Below are 26,636 nucleotides of genomic sequence, written 5' to 3' on the forward strand. Positions count from 1 at the left end.
TGCACCACTGCTTCATTTAAATGACTTTGTGTGGGTCACACTCATCTGCAGCAAAGTAGCATTTGAATTAACCTTAGTCACTCCACTGATCATAATAGTTAGTGGCTGCCATCTCTGGAATGTAGTAGTGAGTGTGTGTAGCAATAACTTTGAGCAGATGCATTAAAATGTAGATGATACTGTAGTAGTCATAACTTGTTATCAAGCTCACTGCTACCATTCTACGTGTAGGCTGTAGGTGTTTAAAAATAAGGGCTTTAGGGGCATACGTATCAAGCTGTTTTCCCGTTCACAAACGGGGTGATTCTCAGAATTGGCCAGTTTGCGAACGCGAAAAGGACTTTTGAGATGTATCATCCCAAAATGAAATCAGAAAATTTGAGATTCTCTATTTTGCGATTGTGTTTATTGAATCGCAAATTGCAATTCCTTAAATGCAATGTAGAAAGTACAGAAAAATTGCGATTTGGCCCTAAGGAATCAAAAATTACCACCAACTTCAATTTGGTGATCATTTGCGATTTCTTAGAAAAATGCACTTTTGTGCATTTTTCAAAGTGCTGTGTGGCGCACATACATGCCCTTAGGGCATGTATGTGCGCCACATGTGCTCACATACATATTTCAGGGGTGCAACAGGGTGTCCTTTTGACACCCTGGCACCCTTTAAATTGCTTTCTCAATTTGCGATTCTCTAATTACGAATCGCAAATTGAGAATGTCTTCCCATTCATTCGTATGGGTCTCCTAGCCCATAGGAATGAATGGGAAGGTATTCCTTAAATGTGATTCACAATTTGCTAATTTCAATTAAGGAATGCCAAGGAATAGCAAAATATTTGTGAATTTATTATTACATCCCGTTTTGCGATTCTCATAGCGATTCTCTAAAAATTGCTATTTGAGAATTGCAATACCGTTATTTTATACCTATGCCCCTTATTACTTAAAATAATTGATAATTCTAGCCCCGTCAGACATTGAACACCAAGCATGCATGTCAACCAGAAAAGTGATGACTCAATAAAATGTTCAGACAGACCATCCTCTCTCAAATCATATTTAATAGCAAATGTCAAAAATCCATGCATTTCAAAACTCTTGGAAACACAAATAATGTAAACCATGTGTGGACGTGGGTGAAGGGACGACCGTGACACCAACCGTAGGGTTTAGGGAAGGTTTTATTTTAATAGTTCTGACAGGCTTATTAACCAACGTCTTTCGAGTCCTGAAAGTAAGTCTCTCCCGGGCAAAGGTACTGGAGTCCGTGGCGCTGTTCGTCTACAGGCGTTTCCCCAGGAAGTGGCGTTCTTTCTTCGGGCGTCGGGAATCTCTCCACATGTAAGAAAGAAGTCCAACAGGACGGAAAGCCGTTAGGTCACAGTCCTCTACAGGGTTTGCACCAAGGGGGCCCAGGGAGTGTGTGGTTTACACCCGGTGTGACTATTGGTATCTATAGTGCTCAGTGCAAGAGGGGTACGGTAAGAAAAGGTAGGGTGAGGGTAGGGGGGAATGGAGTGGAGGTCGTGGAGGGAAGATTTATATACAGCTGCGCACTACACGCTATCGTTACGCTTTCCTAGCCAAGCCGCCAAACGCCGCCGTACCTGTGTCAGCCACACTCCTCCCTCGGGAGTGTGGCACGGCGGTCCGCAGGGTCGTTGGCCTCCTGGCTCGCCTTGTGGTTCAGCTTTTCCTCCAGCTCCTCTGGAGGCTCCTTCTTCGGTCCTTCCGGTCTCTGCTTCTAGCGTGCTCCGCTTCTCCGTCTCCTCGGGTTCCGCCTTCCTCCTCGCGGTGTCTCCACACCCGGTGTACAGGACTTCCCCTGTTTTAACCAATCCAGAGCCAGGGACGTCACGGAGGGTCGGGGCTTCACCCTCGTATGCCAACGCCCACTTAAAGGGCCCGTTGTCTTCGTACTCGCTAGCAGTCTCGTTTCCGTGTACCCACTCGCGATCCTGTGGAGAAGCCGGAAATGACAGATCAGAAGAGGTCGGACTCCACCATTCCCGACGGGTAAGGTCGCCAGCTTTACATTCCTCCCCCCCTGGATTCTCCCGATCGGGGAGAATGGGCATTCTGGAGAGAAAGTCAGCGTTCCCATTGTCAACCCCCTTTCGATGCACAACCTTGAAGGCAAACGGTTGCAGGAAGAGAAACCAGCGAAGTATTCTAGCGTTCTGGGACCTGTTTCGGTGCATCCACTGGAGGGGAGCGTGATCTGAATACAAGGTGAAAGATGTACCCTCCAGGTAATACCTCAGTTTGTCAATGGCCCACCTGATGGCGAGGCACTCCTTTTCCACCGTGGGGTACTTCTGTTCCCTTGGATGGAGCTTTCTGCTGACATAGAGCACAGGATGTTCGACACCGTCATCCCCTTCCTGTGATAGCACAGCTCCTATGCCGGTGTCAGAGGCATCAGTCGCTAGTGAAAAGGGCTTCTCAAAGTTAGGTGGGATGAGAACTGGACTGGTGGTAAGGGCATTTTTCAGTGTTTGGAACGCTCTGATGGCATCGTCAGATGGCGGGCTTGGCAGCACGTTTTTGACGTGTTTCTGCAAAAGGTCTGTTAGGGGACTAGAAAGATCTGCGAAGTTCTTTATAAACCGTCTATAGTACCCTATAAGACCTAGAAAGGCTCGTAACTGTTTCTTTGTGGTTGGGAAAGGAGTTCCTGTTATGGCTTTGATCTTTTCCTCCTGGGGTGCTATGACTCCCTCCCCTAACATGAACCCCAGGTACTTCACCTTTGGGAATGCCGCCCTTGATTTTTTTGCATTCACATGGAGACCGGCTGCCTGTAGTGCGGTTAATATATTGGTCACATGTATCAGATGTTCTTTCCAGGATGAACTAAAGATGACTATATCATCCAGATACACCGAACTGTATGAGGTGTGTTTTGCCAGTACCCTGTTCATTAACCGCTGAAAGGTAGCAGGGGCCCCATGGAGTCCAAATGGTAAGACAGTAAACTCAAAGAGCCCATCTTCCGTTGCAAATGCCGTTTTGTGGCAATCCTCCTCCCTGAGTGGCACCTGCCAATAGCCCTTGGTCAGGTCAAGAGTGGTAATGTAACGGGCATCCCCTATCCTCTCTATTAGTTCGTCCACACGGGGTATTGGAAACGCATCAAAAGAGGACACGGCATTTAGGGCTCTGAAGTCCATGCAAAACCGGGTAGACCCGTCAGGTTTAGGGACCATAACTATAGGTGAGGACCAATTACTTTTAGATGGTCTGATTACCCCTAGGCGAAGCATGTCCTGTACCTCTTTTCTTACATCAGCTCTTTTTGCAGCTGGGATGCGATAAGGCCTTTGCTTGACTATTTGACCCTCTTTTGTTCGTATCTGATGCTCTGCCAAATGGGTGCACCCAGGTGTGTCTGAGAAAATAGGGGAGAAGGGCAGGAGAGTCGACCGTAGCTCTTCTTTCTCTACTTCCGTTAATTCTGAATTCACTGGTAATTGATTCAGGGTGGACCCACTCTTGTCTTCCGGTAGAGTTAAGTTGGCCTGACGTGGACATGGTCCAATCCATTTTTTTAGAAGGTTGATATGGAAAGTTTGTCTCCTGTTCTGGGACATTTGTAAACTGTATGTTGTACGTCCATACGTTTCCATAACTCTATAGGGACCTTTCCACTCACTTCGGAATTTTTGGGTTGAGGAAGGAAGTAGTACCAGAGCCCAGTCCCCTTTTTCTAGGGTCCTCCACTTCTTTCCTTTGTCATAGCATTGTTTTTGAGCAACTTGAGCTTTCTCTAGGTTTGAATAAGCCAGGTCTCTCAATTTACCTAACCGAGATCTCAATTGCTGGGTGTAGTCTAACAAACTTCTCTGCTCTGCAGCCCCTTCTGTTTCCCAGGCTTCCCTTGTGATTTCCAACAAAGATCGGGGTTGGCGGCCATAGAGCAATTCGAAGGGTGAAAATCCCAAACTACTCTGTACCTGAGCTCTTATTACATACAACGCTAGGGGTAAGACTCTATCCCAATCCTTATTTTCGGAAGTCAGTAGTTTTTTCAAGGTGGTTTTTAGGGTTCTATTGTACCTTTCCACGAGGCCGTCCGTTTGCGGATGATATGCGGACGTTCGGATGTGATGGAGATCAAGCGTTTTACACACCTCTTTCATCATCCGTGAAACAAAGGGTGTTCCCTGGTCCGTTAGAATTTCACGTGGGAACCCTACTCTTGAAAACAGCTCTACCAACTTGTCCGCTACGTTCTTAGTAGTCGGGGTACTGAGCGCAAAGGCTTCTGGGAACCTAGTGTTGTAATCCACCACAACAAGAGCGTATGTGTGGCCACGGGATGTACGTGGTAGTGGACCAATCAGGTCCATCCCTACTCTATCCCAGGGATTGCCTATAATGGGCATAGGCTGTAAAGGTACTGCTGGTGGACGTGTTAGATTCTTTTTTTGGCACACCTCGCACTGTTTGCAATATGCGTCAGTTTCCTTATATATTCCTGGCCAATAAAAGAGTCTTAGAATATTCTGTGTAGTTTTTTCACTACCGCTATGCCCAGCAGTAAGGTGGGTGTGAGCATAGAAGAGTATCTGGTCCCTGAACTCCTGGGGTACTACCAGTTGGGTTGGTTCTCCCTCTTTGCTTTCTCTGTAAAGCAGATCATTTTCTATTCTGAACCTAGGGTAGTTCTTGGTGGTGTTGGTCTGTGCTACGTGTGCTGCTTCCCAGGCGTTTAACAGAGAGGGATCATTGACTTGTGCGAATTTAAACCCTTTGTCTAACACCCATGGGTCTGCTGACAGGTAGGCTTCTACAGAGTTTTCTTTCAACTCTCTTTTAAACAAGGATAGGAAGTCTGGGTTATCTACTCCAAGTATTAACTCTTCGGGCAAAGACCTCACGACCCCCACCTTTACTGAACAGGGATCTCTACCTATAGGGTGTAGTGTAATTCTGGCCATGGGGTAGGGTTTGACATCCCCATGGACGCACCTTATCAGTACAGTCCCTTCCTGGCCTATCTGATCGGGATGTAAGAGTCGCTCCTGAATTACTGATTGTCGACAACCCGAGTCTAGTAAGGCTTTCACTAGTTTCTGATTGACTCGTACCCTTACGTAAAAGGAGGGGCCCATTTCTGAAGAGTACATGACCGCCCTTGGGATGTATCCGACCTCCATGGGTTCTTCTGAGGGTTTCCTTTGGGGGCACATCCGGGCTATGTGACCCCACTCCCCACATTCAAAACACTGCGGTCCTCTCGTAGGGGGGCCGTCATACTTGAACTGCCGTGTTTTAACAGGTTCTGGCATAGTCTTTTTTTTCTCTGGTTTGGTTGACGATGTTATAGCTTTGGTACTTTTCTCATTCTCCCAGGGAAAAGACCGGGGTGCTGCTCGATTATAGTTGGCTGCCATTTCTATGGCCTGGGCTGCCGTTAGTCCGGGGTGTTGTCTTAGCCATCTCTGTGTCCCATATGGTAAGACCTCCATGAACTGCTCCAGTATAATACTGGTCATGACCTCTTCCTTACTCCGGATATCTGGCCGGAGCCATTTCTCAGCCGCCATTTTTACTCGTAGATACATGGTCTTTGGGTTCTCACCCGGTATTCCCTTCTCTTTTCTAAACCGCAACCGGTATGCTTCCGCATCCATGCCGAGGTGATCTAAAATCACCGCTTTTATCTCGGCATACGATGATGTTCCTGATTGATTTGCCACTTGATAGGCAGTTTGTGCCTCTCCCGAGAGTAAAGGCGCCAAAAAGAAAGGCCATTTTTCTTCCGGCCACCCACATGCCCTGGCGGCCCGTTCAAAGTTTAACAGAAACGCGTCCGGGTCTTCCCCATTCACATATTTTTGTAAGGCTACCCCTGACGGGTGTGGCCCTATTGGTCGCCGGTCTGTGGCGGTTGTCGAGAGGGGAGTTTGTACAACTTTTTGGATGGCGTCCAACTGTTGGGTCATAGACATTTTAAATAAGTCCCGATCAGCGTCAGCTGTATTTATCTGTTGGCCTATCGCCCATTCTAATTTTTGTTGTCCATCAATAAGCGTTTGGATCACTTGTTCCATTGCCATGGTCGTTTGGGAAGGAGAAGATCCCACTTCTGACACCAGTGTGGACGTGGGTGAAGGGACGACCGTGACACCAACCGTAGGGTTTAGGGAAGGTTTTATTTTAATAGTTCTGACAGGCTTATTAACCAACGTCTTTCGAGTCCTGAAAGTAAGTCTCTCCCGGGCAAAGGTACTGGAGTCCGTGGCGCTGTTCGTCTACAGGCGTTTCCCCAGGAAGTGGCGTTCTTTCTTCGGGCGTCGGGAATCTCTCCACATGTAAGAAAGAAGTCCAACAGGACGGAAAGCCGTTAGGTCACAGTCCTCTACAGGGTTTGCACCAAGGGGGCCCAGGGAGTGTGTGGTTTACACCCGGTGTGACTATTGGTATCTATAGTGCTCAGTGCAAGAGGGGTACGGTAAGAAAAGGTAGGGTGAGGGTAGGGGGGAATGGAGTGGAGGTCGTGGAGGGAAGATTTATATACAGCTGCGCACTACACGCTATCGTTACGCTTTCCTAGCCAAGCCGCCAAACGCCGCCGTACCTGTGTCAGCCACACTCCTCCCTCGGGAGTGTGGCACGGCGGTCCGCAGGGTCGTTGGCCTCCTGGCTCGCCTTGTGGTTCAGCTTTTCCTCCAGCTCCTCTGGAGGCTCCTTCTTCGGTCCTTCCGGTCTCTGCTTCTAGCGTGCTCCGCTTCTCCGTCTCCTCGGGTTCCGCCTTCCTCCTCGCGGTGTCTCCACACCCGGTGTACAGGACTTCCCCTGTTTTAACCAATCCAGAGCCAGGGACGTCACGGAGGGTCGGGGCTTCACCCTCGTATGCCAACGCCCACTTAAAGGGCCCGTTGTCTTCGTACTCGCTAGCAGTCTCGTTTCCGTGTACCCACTCGCGATCCTGTGGAGAAGCCGGAAATGACAGATCAGAAGAGGTCGGACTCCACCATTCCCGACGGGTAAGGTCGCCAGCTTTACACCATGATTGCTCCATTAGAGAAGAAAAAAACAGTAAGAGGTGGCAGTAGGTCAAAACACCTTCCACATTGTCTCAGTACAATTTTTACTGTTAAACATTGACTCGATTTAGAAAAAACACACAAAAAACTCCTCATTGATAATTTGAAGATTATACTAGCTTCTCTGTCAGATCTGTCATGGTGTTCATGGCATTGCACATAGAAAATAGTATTAGTTCAACAATTGTCAACTTGAAGTCTTAGGTTCCTTCATTGTATTTTAATCCTTACATAGCATTTATGATTGTACATCTCACTGTTCTATAATAGCACAGAAATACTGTACATTTGAAATGGTTTTAAATTAATTTTATGACAATTAAACATTTTATCCTATTTGCTTGTACAAGTTTTTTTTTCGTAATGTTTTTTGCAAAGATTTTTATGAATCATGCAATAAAGATAATTACTTACTTACATTGTCTCAGTATCACTGACAATCACCTGCTTTGTGTTTTGTAAATAATTAATTTAAAAAGCCTCCGGGTTGTTGTTCTCTGACCATTTAGAGACTGTTGTTTAGTGTTGACCTCTCTTAGAGGTGTATGAAGGTTTTCTAAACAGGGAAACTGCCATTTTGACAATTTATGGAAGCAGCCATGCCACGTTTTGCTACAGTACAGTCCTGTAATAATGACCAACAACAGTACATTTGTTGCTGGAGCTTTATGATGTGATTTACTTCCTTAGGGTGGACATTAGCACCAATCTACTTATTCTTATGAACTGCAGTTGTGGTCACTCCTTGTTTGCTTGTTATTACAGTGGTACACTGAGAAGTAGTACAGTAGTGAGTTGTTCCTTTTCTTTATCGCTCCTCATCCATGAAAAAGCATATTCTGCCAGTTTGAAATAGCATTACCAGTGCTACAGATCCTATTGAGGGAAAAATGGAAAAACAGGTCTGGAGATTTACTCCTTCACCTGAATGCATTTTTCATTTTTTCCCTGAGTCACAAACATTCCAAGAAATACACCAAGCACAGGTTTTCAGGCGCACTTCGGAGAATGCAATTTAACTTTTTTTAAAGACTCGTATTCCCTCTTTGTAGAGGTCTCCATAATAGAGACGCCTGCAATGGTTTAATATGGTCCTCTGTGCTAATGCACACATTGATGCGAGTTTTCTAAAATTGATGCAACCCTGAAAAGTCTACTTGGTATTTACAAATCCACACTAGTAATGATTTGCGTGGCCTTTTTATGAAGAATGAATGCAACACATTTCACTACCTTGTGTTACTTTGTGTCAGGGAGGTATTCAATAGGCAATCCAGTGTATCCACCTTTGGATTTTGCTGCAAACTCATATTCACAAAGAGAAGTAGACATGAGCTAGTGTGAATATGGTGCTTATACCTGATGCTTGCTTTACACGCAGAAATATCTTTATTTCTCTGTTATTTGTCCTTAACCTGTGTACCCCATTCTGCAGGACACATAGGAAGTGAAAAATATTGATTTATTTATTTTATAGTTTTATAGAGTGCGAACCAGACCCGTGAGGGTATCAGAGCGCTTCACAGGCTTGAGGGGGAGGAATACAAATCGTGAGGATGGGAGGGATCACATTGGGAGAGCAAAGGAAAATAGCCTCAAAGAATAGTTCTTTTGTGTAGGAAGTAACAAGTACAAATACTACCGGACCACAAAGCAGTTACCGTTGCACTATGGTGCATTGGTGCCTGAATTGTCCGTATGCAGCATAAAGTGCCTCAGCACGTGGGGAGAGCAGAAATGCACCATTTCTTTGAAAATTTGGCAAAGTACTGCTCTCTACAGCTAACGCAATGCTGCACACCAAATTTGCCTGCTGCATTGCTCTACTTCTTTGGAAATATGCTCCCTGGCTTTCTCGATGGGGAAAACATATTTCCATAAGGAGAAGCACTCCCCCAATACCCACGCCAAATGTAGTGTTGACCTGTTCCACTTCTAATCCTAGAAGTGGGGCTATGCCAGCCTTGTGAAGAAGTAAATCTCTGACCATTTCCGTGATGGAAATTGGTAGGACTTCCAAGTCAAAAAACGCATTGTAATGCCCTTTTCCCTTCCATTGAGTGGGAATTACGAGTACATATAATTTATGCTTGCCAAGCATCGATTTATACATTTCTGGCAGTCTTCTTTTTGTAAATTTACATTCACTACCGAATTTATGTATGAATAAATGTCTCCAATATTTGTTTTAATACTGTTGATTTTGCTAGTTTTTTTGTTTTTAAAAGAATGTTACTCTAAAGTCACATCTATTTTTTCTTCCCCTGGGGTGATGCTCTGGTGCAAGTAGCGGTAAGTTCAAACCAACTTTTGTCAGTTCTTTGAAATTAAAAAAACAACTTTTGTCAGTATCACCCAATGTAAAGTCAGAGACTAAACACGGCTATTTAATAGTGCCATTTCTTTATTTCGGAAGTGAGCAGAGCGAATTACCTTTCGCTCTTAGACCATTATGAGGTGTGTTATGCACAGCAGAGGGATGCCGTCCTGTCTCGCAGAGATTCATGGTAGTTTGAAAAACATTCATCATTTTAGTGTTGAGTTCAGTGTAACTGCCACACATCACAAGGTCAGTCTTATGGCTGCTACTTGGGTCGGGTTTGTGTCTTTAACAATGGGTTTTTGAGAGCGCCACGGTCTTCACGTGCCCTCACCACTATGCTATGACACTGGTGAAGTAAGATTTTATCATTACCACCTTTAGTAAAATGATCGATGCTGTTTCTGTCCTCGTCACCATTCTCTGCCCTTGAGGGCAGGTGATGCCGTGAGAAGGAGCCATATGAAACTACATGGTATATGGCCAGGATATGGAAATGCAAATGTGGCAATGTTTTGCAGCATACCCAAGTCATGCTTGACTTTGCAATAATTCTAGCATGTTCTCTTGAGCATGCACACATCATGCGCATGCAGTCAAAGTTGAACGTTGAGAGCACACTGTCTGCCTATCAGCTCAGCTGCCCCTTATTCTGTGAAATAATGGGGTTTTGTGAATCCTTGTGTGAGAGGAAGGCATGCCCCCAAATGACAAAAAGCCAGGTCTGTAGTTGGCAAAGGTGGCCAGTGACTCATTCATGCCTTTGGGAAAAGGTCTATGCCACAAGGAACGTCATGGGAGAGGTTGGTTAATTCAAAAAATGAAAGAGCCTTCCCGTGGTTCATAGATTCGAACTGTCATTAGATGCCACCCCTGCATCTCTGCTCTACATCAGTGTAAGAGAACAGCAGAGACAATGTCCATTTTAGGGAAGGATGAGCACGCGACAGGAAGAGGTTAAAGACCGTGCCAGGAAATGTCAAAGTTGTTTATCAGCCTGGGAATATGCTGTATGCCCCACCCTTGTCCCTGACACTTGCCTCACTGCACTGGCAGAGGGAATCTTAAGGTAAAGTTTGACGAGGCCAACCGATTAGTTTATAAATACACAGAGCTCAAGTAAGTCAAAAACAATGGCCCTGGATTCATTTTCAGTGCCGTCGCATGAGAGGTAGCTGGGAAAATCCAACCATTCTGGGAAAGTAAACAGCTTTATATATTCTACCAGGATTACATTGTAGACACATTGCACTGGTATTACACTCTGATAACAATTTGAAAGAGGATGTGAAATAGTGGAAAGGTGGAGTCTTTGCAAGAAAGATTATTAGAACTTGTGCTGCTGAGCCAGCAGTTTAGTGAATTCAATTTGTATCACAGTCTTTCTTTGCCTAATACGCCTTTACCTCTTGACTTTGTATTCCAACTTGTTATAATAGCATGGGACTGTGTCTGTCTGTCTATACCAAAACTGTTCAGATCCAAACTATCAGATTTGTAAGGGCTTTCTATTCACATGAATACACACTCATGAACTCTCATGAACTGCTTTAAGGCAGTCTGCCCGCACTGGGCGCAGACCTGCAAAGAAAGGGTCATCCCGGGGTGTTGTGTTTATCAATAACTTGTGATTTAAATTAAGAATGAGGAATTCCTTCAGCATCCAGCTTGCTTTCAGGCAGCAATTCAAATGTCAAGATAACTCTTGTAGTTAATGTTTCTACTATAGAGAAAGATCAGAGTTTTGTCTAGTGGCAATTTTGACTCATCATACAGTAGCACAGAGGATTAATATGCCTGCTGCCAGGAACAGATCTGTATTTTGGGGTATATTACCAAGCAATAGTGATATTTATCGCTATTGCTTGGTTAGAGACAAAAATTTACCACTGAGCTGCGGCGATTTTTACCGCAAATAAACCTTGGTATTACCAAGGTTTATCGCAAATGCGATAAAAATCGCCGCAATGCATGAATATCGCTGAAAAGTCAGCGATATTCATGCATTACCGAGCTAATGCTCTTAGCCATGTTATCCACCTCCCATTGGATAACATGGCTAAGAACTGCTCAGGGCAGGTGTTAGCTTTTGGAGATATTCGCGCTTAGCGCGAATATCTCCAAAGGTTGGTAATAGGAGATAGCGATGTTAGCGACTGTTTTCAGTTGCTAACATCTTGGCACGCCCACTTTGCATATCATTAGTGATAAATATCACTGACATGCAAAGTGGGGCCCAGGATGGTCGCTATCTCCTACTAGCTGTCGCTAACTGGTGTTAGCGACAGCTAGGTAATAGGGAGATCATTTTATCTCCGCTTTCTTGGCTTTTAAAGACAAAAAAGCGGAGATAAACCCCCTTGATAATATGCCCCTGTATTTTATGTGTAGCAGAGTGGTTTAGTAATGCCAGCCTTTACAGCGCTTGAAAACAAACAAAATGCATGTGAAAAAGGGGCTACGGAGTGATGAGGTTCAGTTTTACTGGGTGGCAGTGAGGGAATCCGAGGAGGAGGTCATGGATGCCCAAAATGATTGTCGCACCAGGCACCACCAGCACTAAAGTCGGCCCTGTACACACTTAAAGTCATACAATAGACAGAGCTGTCCCAGGTGCTGGTGGTGTCTGGAGAACAGGCTGTGGTAGGCAGGGTACAGTTCTTGTACTGCAATTTTGGGAGAGGGTGACCCTAGGTCACCCTCTCCCAAAATTTCATCCAACGAACATTGCGAGCAACTGGCCACATACTTTGTGGAGAAAGTTCAAAAAATCTACGCAACTTTTCTGCAGAATCCTCCTCACTCTGAGGATTGCAAGAACCCAGCCTTCACCAGCACTCCTCTCACCCAAATCCCTGACATCACGGCTACTGAGCTGATTAAACTTTGCAAGAAAGTGAAATCTGGCTCCCCGGCGGACCCCATGAGCCCTTCTCACTTTCTGGACTCGATTGACTTCTTCCTACCCCCCATGATGGATATTCTCAATCTTTCCTTTACTTCTGCTTCTGTACCCATAGCTTGGAAGCATGCGTGGGTTTCCCCTTTAATCAAAAAACCGACCCTGGACCCATCAAAGCCGGAAAACTTCCGGCCAATACCCCTCCTCCCCTGGATATCTAAAATAGCAGAAGCCCATGTCAATGGCATTCTCTCTAAACATGTGGACCTAAATGGAATCCTGGACCCATCCCAAAATGGCTTTAGAGCGGGTCACAGTACCGAATCTGCCCTATTGGCCACAACCGAACATCTCCGGACGATTTTAGACTCCGGTCAAAGTGCTGCGCTGGTCCTTTTAGATCTCAGCGCAGCCTTTGACACGGTATCTCATGACATCCTTCTGAAACGTCTGGAGGTGGCCGGTGTGTCTGGCCTCGCGCTCGCCTGGTTCCACTCCTTTCTTAAGGACAGATCCTTTAAGGTATCAGCTCCCCCATATCTCTCAAAGTCCCATCCTATAGCACAAGGAGTCCCCCAGGGTTCAGCGTTGAGCCCCTCCCTCTTCAACCTGTATGTCCAGCCGCTTGCGGATGTGGCCAAAAAGTGGGGGCTCACGCTGGTGTCGTACGCCGACGACACCCAGCTGGTCGTCACCCTCACGGAAAGCCCGTCCACCGCGGCATCCAAGTTCAGAGAGGGCATGGCAGCAGTGGCACAATGGATGATGGATAACTACCTCCAACTTAACGCCGGATAAACCGAGGTGCTCCTCCTTGGCAGAAACACCAGCCTATGGAACGAGCACTGTTGGCCGTCATCCCTTGGCACCACCCCACTCCCCAAAAACTGTGTAAAAAATTTGGGAGTTTGGATGGATGCCAACCTCAGCTTCCAATCTCACACTAAAAAGGTGGCAGCCACCTGTATAGGTCTCCTAAGAAACCTCAGGCCTATACTCGGATTCTTTGATCCTAAGGTTCGACAGCTAATTGTCCAAGCAACCATCTTGTCACGCCTTGACTATGCGAACGTCCTCCTCCTGGGAGCAAACAAAGCAGAAACGGCTAGGTTCCAACGAGTCCAGAATGCGGCAGCTAGAATACTAGTCGGCCTCCCATGCAGATGCTCAGCCAGAGCCATCCTCCGCAAACTCCACTGGCTGCCTGTGGAACACCGAGTCAAATTTAAAGCTCTCATCACGATCTTTAAAATTGCCAAACAGGGAAACCCCCCTCTGCTACGAAACCTGGCCTGCCCCTATGTCCCTGGGCGTGAACTACGCTCCTCCAACCAACTTCTTCTGAAAGTACCTAGAACAAAGCGCTGCCGTACTGGAGGCCGCTCCTTTGGCGTTCTCGGTCCCAAACTTTGGAACGATCTTCCTCTCAGCATACGCTCCATAGACTCTCTCTCTGTCTTTCGTAAGGCAATCAAGACCCTTCTCTTCCCTACCACCTAGGGTTTCTCCCCACTTCCTCCCTCCCCCGCCCAGTAAGGTGTGTGTTTGTCTCTCAGCGCCGGGACGCCCCTTTGCTGGGGTAGCTGTTGCGCTTTACCAAACATAGAATAGAATAGAATAGAATGAGTGAACTCTCAGGAAGAATCAGCTCTATGGTAGAATTCCATGCTACTTCTGCCCAGAGCATTGCAGCATCGTTCAGTTGTGAGCGCACTGACATTCTTATACGATTCTTCACTCAGCTACATCTATATTTACACCTTTTTAAACTACAGAACCATGTTCATAACGGTTGATACTAAATCGGGGAGTCTTTTTCAGCGAGGGCATCCCTTTTCGCCTATTCAGCATTTACTGTATGTGATGTCCTAATGATTACAGAGTTACTGACAACAAATATGACAGCTATGAATGACATTATTTTTTTTAATCCTAAACACGGTTAGCAATGTGCTTATGATGGACTATAATAGTTTTGCATTCTTACATTTTGGTATCTCAATTTGTTTTAATTACACATTTTTCTTTGAAACATTCATTCCCTATTTTTCTTTACCAGGGTGCCCTTAACAACTTGCCTGGCCTTTTAGGAGGACTTACTGGCGGCGGTGGCGGTGGCTTACTTGGAAAATAAGGTAAATAGATATTTCATATCTAAGCTTCACGACAGATCGCGAATACGTTCGAAACAATATATTTTTGTCTACAAAGAAATCAGTGTTTTAGTGAACACAGCATTGACACAGCAGGAGGTGATTCTGGTTCACAGGCCAAATGGATATTAAACATTTACTCTACTACTGTAAACGTTCTATCTTGCAATTTTTTCAGGATTTCGAAATTTTAAATGCAGGCATATATATCAGGAATGCCTGTGAATGTATATGAAAGTGACGCCTCCCTTCCATTTTAGATTGCAATCCCTGACTCTGGCTTTACTTTCACTGTGTGACACTGGGCGAAATTCATCATTCTCCATTGACGTCTTTTATACTAGTGAATAGTCTTTCACTTAAACTGGGTCAGATAACCTCTTTATAACATGCCACCAGCATCCTTAGACTTTGTGTAATAGGCTACTAAGGGGATTTAGCAACCAATTTGTTGCATCAGAATTGTTCTATAAAACGTATTGCCTAGAACTGAACGGTCATAGTGAAGACCCCTCTTCATATCTTGGGCCTCTAATGTGCAGCCCTTTCTAAAGAGAAGTGGGCACTGGTGTTACCAACACGAGGCTGCCATATTTAACAGCGCTTCACAGCGATTTGAACATTCTGCTGCGGCACAATACAGTGCTGTGCATACCTTGAGGGAGTACTAGTTGGCCTCACGGCTCTTTTATGCTGTGCTTGTTGACTCCAACCTTTGGGTAGTTACACTCAATCAACCCACCAGGCTGGGTGGTGGTTTATATTGCACTCAAGTTCTATCACCCTGTCAAAGAGGGGTCGCATAGTCAAGTGTTGCAGCGTCAAGTTGCTTGCTTCAAAGGTTCAGCTCAACTAAGGATGGATGCCATAGCTCCATCACTGCGAGGGTTTTATTGAACTGCACCACCAGGGGTCTGGGAGAGGGTAATCTAGACATATCTTGCCTCCTCTCAAACACCCCACTTGCACAGATCCACAAAGTGTAGAACGAATCCCGGGTGGCCATTTTCTAACTCTCTTGATTGGCAGCTTCACTGAACTGAGTTCCATAGTGGGAAGACGAAATATATGCTATTCATGAGTTCTGCAAGGCAGAGAATGGTAATAGAAGAGTCTAAAAATTCTTGATGAAGTGCTAAATCCAAAAGATAATACATCAGTGGAAATGCCATGACAATATTAGCTCTAGGTCGAGGAAATGTTATAGTTTAATTTTCCTCTGGATTTAGCATTTCTCACAGAATCCGCAGATGTTTTAACTGCCACTCAGCTCTAAATCAGCCCGTACTAATATCGGGCCAAGGCTAATTTATAGTAATTAGTTGTTGTATGACCAGGCATTTAATAGCCGGCGCCAGATCCTCCATTGGAGCGGAGGAGTGCTCCCTCCCCCCCCCCCACCCCACCCCCGACTGACAGTGCAGCAGGCATGAAAACTAAAATGGTAATGAAGTGATTTCATTACCTTTCTATTTTTCAGTTCAGCCGAGTCAAGGTGCAGCACTGGGCGGGGCCATTGCAGCTGATTGGCAGCAGGAAGCAGTGGTAGTTGCTATTCCAGTTTTAAATGTGCATCAATTTGTCCGACTGTCTTGCGACGGCCAGATTGACCATCGCATTTTAAACTTCTCTAACCCGAGGTGTCTTGGACAGCTGGCTGGAGAACAGGCACAGGCACACAATGCCTCAGGGAGCTTTGAGGAAGGCGCTACAGCCAATCGTGGTGCTTCTTTAATGCTGGGCAATATTGTCAGCATCAGGATTGGAGCCTTTCCACCTCTAGTAACACATTCTCGTTCCCTCTTGAGACTTGGCTGCTAATTAGCCAAGCCACAGGCGCTGCTGTTAATGACCTCAAATGCCGCTCTGAGGTCGTGAAGGGAGCGAGAGCAAACGGTTTCTGGCCCCATAGTGGAACCCTCTAGGATACTGTCAGGGAAGGAGACTTTCAAGAAAAATACACAGGTTTGAGTAATTGAGTGTAGGTGCACTGTAAGTTGGTCCAACATTTGCACCACCCTTTTAGAAAGCAAGCGGCCGCTACTGAGAATGTTCCGAATGGTTGGCTAGCTTAAACTTTCCAAGACAAGTTCTGAATAGATAAGTGATACTATATGTGATTCAACCAATCACCAGGCATAGTCTTTGATATGGCCGATTTTGGAAAATCAGAAGGCACTCTGAGGGTGCAAATCTGTGGATATCTATGTGCAAACACATGGGCCAATGTCATCTGGTTATAATAATAATATGAAACCTTTCCTTACCTTTTTAAAATAAGCAAAACGTGATTTATTATATCAGACATTAAAGGGTAACCACAACTAAATGCCTATAGGCATAAACAGTACGAAATCAGCAGGTTCTCCTATCTGGTGTTTGGAATTAAAATGTAACCAAAACTAGAATTCCACAGAAAGTAAATGATTGTATGAGTGAGTTTGGATGAGAAACATATTCAAAAGTAGGAATAACTGTTAGTGGAAAATGTTTAAAAAGAGTATGAGGTGAGGTAATCAATCAATCAGAGAATTTGTAAAGTGCGCTACTCACCCATGAGGGTCTCAAGGCGCTGGGCGGGCTGCTACTAGGTAACACCTAGTAAATATGACACTGGACAGGCAATGTAAAAGAGGTTGGTTGTAATGAGCACCTCAATGAAAGAAATGAAAAGAATAAATAGAAGAACGAGGGCTGCTACACAAGCTAATTAGAAGAGTAGGGAAATTAGGATGGGAGCACATAGGTTGAAAGTAAGGCGACTGCTGAGGTTACCTTTGCCATTTTTTCAAAACAAATATAAAAAAAATTATAGGTTAGAGCTAAACGGTTTACTCCAAATATAATTTTAGGGAAAATCGCTGATTTTGCATTTAAAATTAAATGGTTTGAGATATAAAATTGAAGACCGTTTTTTGCTTAAAGTGAAGGTAGCTGTAGTAAAATATATATTTTGCATGAACACTTGGTCATGTTTTTATTCCATTTGTAATGTTCTCAGTCATACTGTGAAATATCAATGAAGCTTATCCCTTAATGCTCATTAACTGTTTGCAGAGTCCAATTTCAATTTACTAGCACGATTCGTTCGCACACCATGTTGGTAAACAACAGGAAATTGAGACCATTGAGATTTATTTCTCCTCTTTAAAGGTTTTCGAACATTTATTTGAGTGATATTTAATTTTGGAACATTTTCTAAGTTTGATTAAAGTTGCTGCTCAAAAGGATTTTTGTTCAAAATCAACAATGTATATGTTTCCAGAGCATTCACATGAATTTCTTCAAAAATGTGCTTCATACACAAACCATTCAACCCTCCGCAGCTCGGTGCTGAAGAAGGCTACAGCTTTACAGTTTGAAATGATCAGTGTTGACATACACTATCAGAAACTATATAATACCTTTGAGCAAAATAACAAGATACAGTGAGCTTGATCATTGCTTAAGAGTTCTCTTCAGGCCATATTGTTCAGTTTTTTCCCTAAGAGCTGTCTTAATAATTATTCGCTTTTTGTCTCTCTTTTAGGGGATTACTGGATCTGATCTGGGTTCCTGCAGAATGATTCTACACACATGCTGATTTCTGGTTCCTCTAAACTCCTATCTTTTCATCTGTTAAAATGCAATTGATCATCGAAGATGTCAACTCACCCGGAATTTTTTTTTGACAATTCTCCTCTTATACTCTTTTTTCCATTCTATGATTGATTCCAATAAAACAACCAAAAATTGCATAATCTGTACACGTTTTTGTGTGATTGAGATTTACTGTGTACAGTGTGGTTCTCCTTGTATACAATGTTGATATTTTTAACAAAGGGGAAAAGAGGGGGAAGATGAACAGTGGAAATGAAAAATATCACAAAGCCAAAATCCACTCATGAAAAAGTTATTCATAAATTTCAGGGTAAAGGCCGTTGTTAGAAATGGGGGTCTGTAGTTGGCAGAGGTAGGTACTTTTGTCCAAATAGGGACCCTTGCTTCTAGTAAGGGGGATATACTTCTAAAAAAACATATGATGAAGCATGACACCTAGCTTGCTGGGTGTGTGAGTGTCCTAGTTCCAAAAGGAGGTATTCCCTACCTACCCACCACTCTGAGTACTCACCAGGTGGCCAACTTGCCACCCAGGAACACCGTACCTCTATACTAATAGTGCACACCAATTACTGTATGTAAGACACAAATGCAAGTCCAGACCCTCACCGCTGACCACCAATGTTAGAAATAGGGATATCTAGTTGGCTGAGGTAGGTACTTTTGTCCAATTAGGGACCCTTGCTTCTAGTCAGGGTAAGGGGGATACACTTCTAAAATAACCCCTTCTCACCGCCTTGGTCGCTTGGCACGTGTACATTGGCTTATCTCAGAGGCAGTGTGTAAAGGATTTGTGAACACATACAGTAATACAGTGAAAACACTACACATGGACACCACACCAGGACCAAACAAAACATTTTTACAGTACAGTAATAAAAAATAGGACTTTCAGATGGTAGAAATAATTCAGTTCAAAGCAAATTGCAGATGCAACAGTTTTCTCACAAAGTACCTTGGAAGCATCACGCAAGCAAACAAAACAGGCGACAGGGAAGGTGGTGTGTCTGTTCCTTACATTCAGGGAAGGTGATAAGTTGATTCCTTGCTCCAGGGGAGGTGATGCGTCAGTTTCTTACAGCTGTGCAGGGGATGTGACGCTTTGCTTCCTTAACAGAGAGGAGTGTATGCATTGGTTTCTTACTGCGGTTGGATGTGATGTGTCGTTTTTTTACTGCGTTCCCCAAAGATGCGACAAACTTGGAGCCTCAATGCGATGCGACGATATGGAACAGTGCATGAACTCATACAGCTGCACAGCATGCCTTGCGTCGAAATCGGTGCAGTGATCTCGGACTTCAAAGATCGGTGCATTCAATGTGGCATGCACTGATTCTGGAGCTGCTGGCAGGTGAAGCAATGCGTCCAAAATAGGTGTGGATTCTCGAAGTTGCGTTACTTTTCCAGCTCTCAGCAGACAACAGTCTCTGGATGTCAAGAACAACAGCAGGCACCTGTTAGAAATAGGATTTCTTGTTGGATAGGGTATGCGCCTAAACCAGGCATAAACCAACACTCTAGTCTGGGCAAGGAAGTTACACGCTCAAGATGACCCCTGCTCATCTCCTTAGTAACTTGGCACAAGCAATCAGGCTTATTCCAGAGGCAATGTGTAACGCATATGTGCAACACGCACACACAGCGACGACACACTAGGCACACTACAAAAGAAACTCCACACAAGGTTATATAAAAATACCCTTTGTATCACATTAGATCATAAATCATAATAATCAAATCATAATCGCACATATACACTATGCCACCTGGCACTAGGCAATACTTCAAAGGGGATTAGATACATGACAGGGCCGATCGGGCCACTGTCAGAAGCATTAGAACAGGTAAGTAATGACACAACCAGTGACTCCTGGTAAAGTACTGTACTCAGCGGAACATATTATGCATAAACTCATTAGGCATAAGTCACATTTAGAAAGGTACCGTGGTAACACTCCCTAGGTGCATACATCACCTCAGGCATGAGCACATTATGCACACTCTCAGGGCCTTGTGCCCTCCCAGCACCTCAGGGGCTCACTGGCCCACTGGCCTTCCTCTGGGGGCTCATCTAGGCAGTCCCCAAATGCTTTCTGTCCCAAAAGTCAGGGCTCGATAATCCTAGGGCCTTCCGCCAGGCCCTCTGCCTGCCAATGTAGCAGAGAAATGTGTGCGATGCACAAGGGGGCGGGGATGCATCTCCCCCTTCCTTATTATCACAATAACAATGCCCTGGTCATTGCAGCTGCCAGTTTTCTTGCTGTGTAGCTGGGAAAGTCAGCCTTGGCACCACAGTGCCTCTCAAGTCTCACTCCTGGACTCTAAAACAAGGTGCACCGTCATTGTAGCTACCCGCGCTCTGGCGGTACAGCTGCGCTCCTCAAGAGCGGCACACACGTGCCTCCTCAGCCCCCCTCACAGGGGCTTCTAGAATGGTGCCAAAAAGGAATTGGTGCTGGCAGCAACAGTGCCTGAGGAGCTCCGTTCACCGGGCTCGTCCAGGTCTAACCAATTGTCCCCCTCTGGGGCTCTTCTCCTCTAGCTGCAGTCTGGCCAACTCACGGCCGGTCAGAGCTCCCCGCTCCTTCTAACAGCCTCCGATAGGCATCCGCAGTGCCCGACACAGGCCCCACTCACCTGGGCCATCTTAGCCTCCCTCTTGGACACCGCAGAACTTCATCATGGAGCCCGCAAGGCTCCCGTCCTCCTTAGGCCTGCCGCGATCGCCATCACCACCCGCGGTGCTCTCCTTGATCACACGAGAGTCCAGCCCTCAAACAGGCTGACCACTGCCTAACTTCCTATATGGCCGCGCTTCTTCCGGCCTTGCAAGTTCGAGTTGGTCGCTTCTCAGTGCCACGGAAATGTACGGTAGGCTCCCACTCCACTTTCCTTTAGCATGGGTGAATCCCTTCACTGGGCTTCCCTGGGAATACTTATGCAGCACAGCGCTGCCGGCCTCAAGATCCCTGGGGCACTCCTCCGGTCTTCTCCGGTCTTGGCAGTACCCTCCTTGTGCCGAGTGCGCTCCTCAGGACACGTAATTCAAGGTCATCAGGGGCAGAGCTGGGACCAGGCAGGCCAGCTCACAGGGACCTCAGCAGAGGGGCAATCTCTTGTGGCGGTTCCTCCTGGTGCCCAGCAGTCCAAGCAGGCACAAGTAAGCCCCCAAAGCAGCACACTGACATGGGGTCACAGCTCCAATATTTATACTGGGTTTTTCTTTGTTTTGACCAGGCACAGGGCTTGGGAAACCAGTCGAAACTGGTTCTGGGGGGTACTAAAGCACTTTCTTTACAGGGCTTTCACCCTCCTTTATCAGGTTGGGCTCTGTCCTCAGACACACCACAGGGGGCAGAGCCAACATTGTACCAGGCAGGCACAGACCCATTCAGCGTCATGGGCTACTCCTCCCATTACTCCAAATGTAGGTCATTTCTATTCAGCCTAGCGCTGTCTCACTCTGCCCCTCTGGAGCCACACTCTATCCCAGCCCCTGTCACTCCAGAACAAGACATGCAATACACATCAGGCAGGCAAAGTCACATAGCATAGAGAAATGCCAACTTCTAAAAGTGGCATTTCTAAAATAGTCATCATAAATCTGTGCACACCAATATGCAGCATTTGTTTTCACTATTCCAAACATACCAAACTTGCCCATGCTGCTCCTCTCATTACAGGATTTACCACTGAAACACTTATCAGGGAATGCCAATACATTCCTATGAGAGGTCAGCTTAACCGCAGTGAGAAATCAAAATGGCTGTTTGTCACTAATAGGACATGTCCCACACTTAAGGTACATTTCCTACCTTTTACCTACAATGCACCCTTCCCATAGGGCTAGCTAAGGCCTACCTTAGGGGCGAATGACATGCAGTTATAGTGGGGTCACAGACGTGGCATCCACTCTGTGTACCACGTCACAGCTGCAGTTGCCCAGCACTGGCAGAGGCCTGGGACAGGTTTGAAAGGCTACTTTGGGGGGTGGCGCAAGCAGTGCTGCACCAGTAGCATATAATTTACTGGTCCCAGGCGTTAGACCTGGCATTTCTTGGTGTGATTACCCTTACTTTTTGCCACTACCTCCTCTATTTTTTTTGCTGTGATAGATTTTGTTTTGCCAACTCAGATGCTTTGGACACTTTTCCAATGCTAATCAGTGTCAAAGTGCAAGTGCTCCCTGTGTAAATTGTAATGGTACTTGATTGTCCCTGATTGTTATGTGTGCCTTACTAGTAAAGTCCCTTGTAAAGTGCACAATGTGTGCCAGGGCTAGTAATGCAAATGCTACTAGTGGGCATGCAGCACAAATTGTGCCACCCACACAAGTGGCCTTAAAAAGGGAACTCAGGCCTGCCTCTGCAGTGTCTGCGCACAGTTTGGTAAACTGCCATGTTGTTCTGACAGGAACACTTGCCAGACCTTACCCTTCCCTTTCTATGCACCTCTGATAGGTCCAAGGTAACCCCTGGGCAGGGTGCAGTGCATGTGAAAGTCCTCACAGTGAAATAATCTCAATTTCGTTTTTCACTGTGAAAAGGCCATCTTGCCCATAGGATAGAATGGGGAGGCTGTGTAATATGTTTATCAGCCTATCTTCCCAAAGGCTTAAGATGGAGAGTTGAAGTTTAGGGTGCCTGAACTCACAATGTAATAACACATCTCTTTATGAAGTGGTTTTTGCATTGTGTGTATAGAAGCCTCTCTTTTAGAAGTGGCTGGATTTTGGTGCTCTAACATTTCTGTGTGTCTCTGCCTGGTTGTGGATTGACTGACTGGATTTGTAAGTAATAGCATATGGGGAATTTCTTGACCCAGGGAAGTGGTGAGACAGCAAAAGGCTGACCTGCATCCGGAGTGTAGGGGGGAGGAGTAGCCCCAGAGGTGAAAAGGCCTGGGTTGCTGCCCTAAAACAATGGTCCTGTCTCCTGTTGGGTGATTGAGAATCCAGACCCCCACTAATCAAAGGAAGCAGGTGTCACTGACAGGGAGGCACCCAGAATTGTGCCCCCTGAACACAAAGACTTCAAAGACATTTAGGGGTATAACTATGAGAGCTGAAACTCCTAAACTTTGGAGAGATGGCTTGATCAAGAGTGAACAAGACTGAACTTATTTCGTGGTCAAGAGGAACCTTTGCCAAGGAAGAAACAGCTGAAGAGACTGAAGGAAAGGACTGACCCTTGCTGTGTTTTCTGGGCCTGTGTGCGTGTGCTTTTTGCAACCTGAGAACCTCATATGAAGTGCACTGTGATCATGGGCACCTGGAGTCCAAGCGAGTCTCAACAACGCTGTATGCGTGTGCTTTTTGCGGCATGAGCTCTTCGTGAGGATTGTCCTGTGATCATGTGCACCGGGGTCCAAGTGAGTCTCAGCGACTCTGTGTACTTGTACTTCGTGCAGCCTGACACCTTGGCGAGGATTGCCTTGTTATTGTGCGCACCGGAGTCCAAGTGAGTCTCAGCGACACTGTGTGTGTGTGTGCTTTGTGCAGCCTGAGACCTTCATGAGGATTGCCTTGTTATTGTGCACCTGAGTTCAAGTGAGTCTCACTGACACTGTGGGTGTGCTTCGTGGAGCCTGAGACCTTCATGAGGAGTCACCTGTGATCATGCACCCGAAGCTGAAGGGAGTCTCAGCGACGCTTTGCGCGTGTACCCTGTGGCAGCCTGAGATCTTCTTAGCGTCAGCGGCCCGGACCAGCAGCCCCGTCGGAGCTGAGCCGCCGGCTGGAGCCCACCGCTGTCACAGCGGGACCTCGAATCCCACTGCCCAAAATTCACAAAGTTTGCATGGGAGGCCCAAGTCACAGGAAGAGAAGAGGAGAGCGAGGTCGCGCCCCGAGGTAATGTGTGGACCCTGGGGATACTCTCGGCCTCTCCCATTCCTGCAGTGCGAGCCTCTGCTTCGGCTCATATCACTGCACATACTTGCCAAAGGTGTGGCAGTACCGGGGCCCGAGTGGGGAGCTGCACATTTTCTTCACATCATACCCGCGTGGAGGGGAACTGCTGACAGAGGCTGATGGAGAGTGGCGGAGAGACCGCCTGAAGCACTGTGATCGATGCTGGAGTGTATTACGCAATGCATTATTTCTGCATAACAAACTACCTGATTGTTGTATTACCCATTGCATTATTTCTGCATAATGAACAACCTGATTGCCTTATTACGCATGGCAGCCTTTGGAAGCAGTGGCAAAAAGCAGAGGGCTCACAGCAGTGTCTTATGGGGACGACACACAGTTGGTAGTGGCACTCTCAGATGACTTGGGATAGGGCGCTTGTAAGTTCCAGAGAGATCTAGAGATCATATCTGAGTGGATGACTGCGAACTGTCTTCAGTTAAATGCCAACAAGTCCAAGGCCCTACCTGTCTGGAGAAACACTGAGCTGTGGAGCGAGCACTGGTGGCCTGCTAAGTTGGGCTGTGCACCCGTCCCCAAAAAGGTGGTAAAAAATCTGGGTGTGTAGGTAGATTCTGCCCTTAAATTTCAGACACAAACAAAGCAAGTAGCAGGAACCTGTTTTTGGCATTTTACAGGGGCTCAAACCAGTGCTGGGGTTCTTTGACCCGGTCATGAGACAGGTGATTGTCCAGGCATCCAATCTATCTAGACTGGACTACACCAACTCACCCTACCTGGGAGTCAATAAGGCTGAAATTACAAGACTAAAAAGGGTCCAGAACGCTGCGGCTAGAGCCTTGTTATGTGTGCCAAGGACATGCCCCACTTAAAATCTTGAATCTTTCCTCTACAGACATCTTGGCCAAACTGCCAACACCTTACACCCCTTCCCGCCAACTCCGGTCTATGGGCCAGCATTTGGCGAATGTTCCACGGGCGAGGAGAGCTCGTGCTGGTGGACGATCCTTTAGTGTACCGGCAGCCAGACTTTGGATTGGGCCCCTAACTGCCATTCGTAGTATGGAAAACAACCTGGCCTTTCGCAAGGCTATCAAAACGCACTTCTTTCCCCTACTTTAAACTGTTGTATGTTGTCTATTGTTCTGCTGTTTTCTGTTCAGCCTGGGACGCCCCGGGGCAGCTGTGCGCTATATAAAACTGCATAGCATAGCATAGTATAGCATAGCATTGTTTCTGCATAACGAACTACCTGATTAGCGTATTACGCATTGCATGGTTTCTGCATAACGAACTACCTGATTAGTGTATTACGCATTGCATTATTCCTGCATACCAAACTACTTGATTAGTTTATTGCTCATTGCATTATTTTTGCATTGCAATGTGCCTGATTCTAGCATTACGAGTTGCATTATTGTTACTTTGCAAAGTGCCTGATTCTAGCATTACGAGTAACATTATTTTTACATTGCAAAGTGCCTGTTACTAGCATTATGAACTGCATAGCATAGGACTGCAGTGGAACGTTTAGAAGTGCTCATTATTATCGCCAGAACTTACAGGTGCTGGCTGGCCTAACAACTGGCCAGAAGGAATATTGAAAATACCCATATGTTGGATTTATATTGTGAGCTTTAATCGTATATCTTTTTATATAAATTTATACTTGTTTTTTAATAAACTTGTGTGGAGCTCCTTTGTGGAGTCATCATTTTGTTGCTGTGAGTGTGGTTGCAAATACTTTACACATTTGCCTTTAAGATAAGCCTGGCTGCTCGTGCCAAGCTACCAAGGGGGTGAGCAGGGCTATCTGAGAAACTGGGTATCTGAGATAACACTTTACAAGGGAGCAATGGGCGAGGGCCTAGGGGTAGGATTCAAGTCCATGGACAGAGACATGTAATGGGCATATCCCTATTGTGTGGGGGAATGTGTTGCTTGAAGAGAGGGGGTTCAGCTTCTTTCTGACGCACATACTTAGTCTGTGCCCAATTACTGTACCTGTGGCATAACTGTATTACTCAAATAACCATACACATTCCACATTCTTGTGTGGGGCCATCTCCGGGCATCTTAGTGGCAGTGAAATACTGTGTAGGGAGACAAATCCAAGGGAGGTACTCTCAAGAAAGTGTCTAAGGCAGCATATGCCAGAGGATGACCTTCAAGAGTGAGTGACTGAGCTGCTAAATGCTCAGCAACACAGGACTGTGTGCTAAGACTGTCTCATATAATAACAGAATGTTTTAGACATTCAATCAATCAATCAATCAAGGAATTTGTAGAGCGCGCTACTCACCCGTTAGGGTCTCAAGGCGCTGGGGGGGTCGCTATTGCTCGAACAGCCAGGTCTTGAGTTGTTTCCTGAAGGCTAGATGGTCCTGGGTCAGCCGGAGGTGGGTGAGGAGGGAGTTCCATGTCTTGGCTGCCAGATAGGAGAAAGATCTTCCTCCGGCGGTGGCTTTGCGAATATGTGGGACGGTGGCGACGGCGAGGCTGGCGGAGCGGAGTTGGCGGGTCGGTGTGTAGAATACGAGGCGGTTGTTGAGGTACATGGGGCCCGCGTCGTGGACAGCCTTGTGTGCGTGGGTGAGGAGTCAGAATGTGATTCTCTTGCTGACGGGGAGCCAGTGCAGGTCCTTCAGATGGGCAGAGATGTGGCTGTTGCAGGGGATGTCCAGGATGAGTCTTGCCGAGGCGTTCTGTGTGCGCTGTAGTATTTTCTGGA

General features: G+C 46.1%; 1 protein-coding gene across 7 annotated transcripts in view; it reads left to right on the plus strand.

The window, feature by feature from the left end:
- LOC147750753 (ranaspumin-like) overlaps positions 1-26,636 on the plus strand; it is a 175,153-nt gene that overhangs the window by 126,765 nt on the left and 21,752 nt on the right. For 2 of the 7 annotated variants that reach the window (XM_086917960.1, XM_086917967.1), the window contains exons 8-10: positions 9,326-9,350; positions 14,340-14,415; positions 17,963-18,179. The exons of 4 other annotated variants lie outside the window; for them this stretch is intronic. In XM_086917960.1, the coding sequence (XP_086774086.1) occupies positions 9,326-9,350; positions 14,340-14,414 (100 nt within the window). In that variant the 3' untranslated portion in view covers position 14,415; positions 17,963-18,179. Of the gene's footprint in view, positions 1-9,325; positions 9,351-14,339; positions 14,416-17,962; positions 18,180-26,636 lie in introns of those variants that run through there. One more of the 7 variants, XM_086917959.1, reaches the window with a different exon arrangement.

This window comes from Lissotriton vulgaris, chromosome 1_1, assembly GCF_964263255.1.
Source record: "Lissotriton vulgaris chromosome 1_1, aLisVul1.2, whole genome shotgun sequence".
In the NCBI taxonomy this organism is placed as follows: Eukaryota; Metazoa; Chordata; class Amphibia; order Caudata; family Salamandridae; genus Lissotriton; species Lissotriton vulgaris.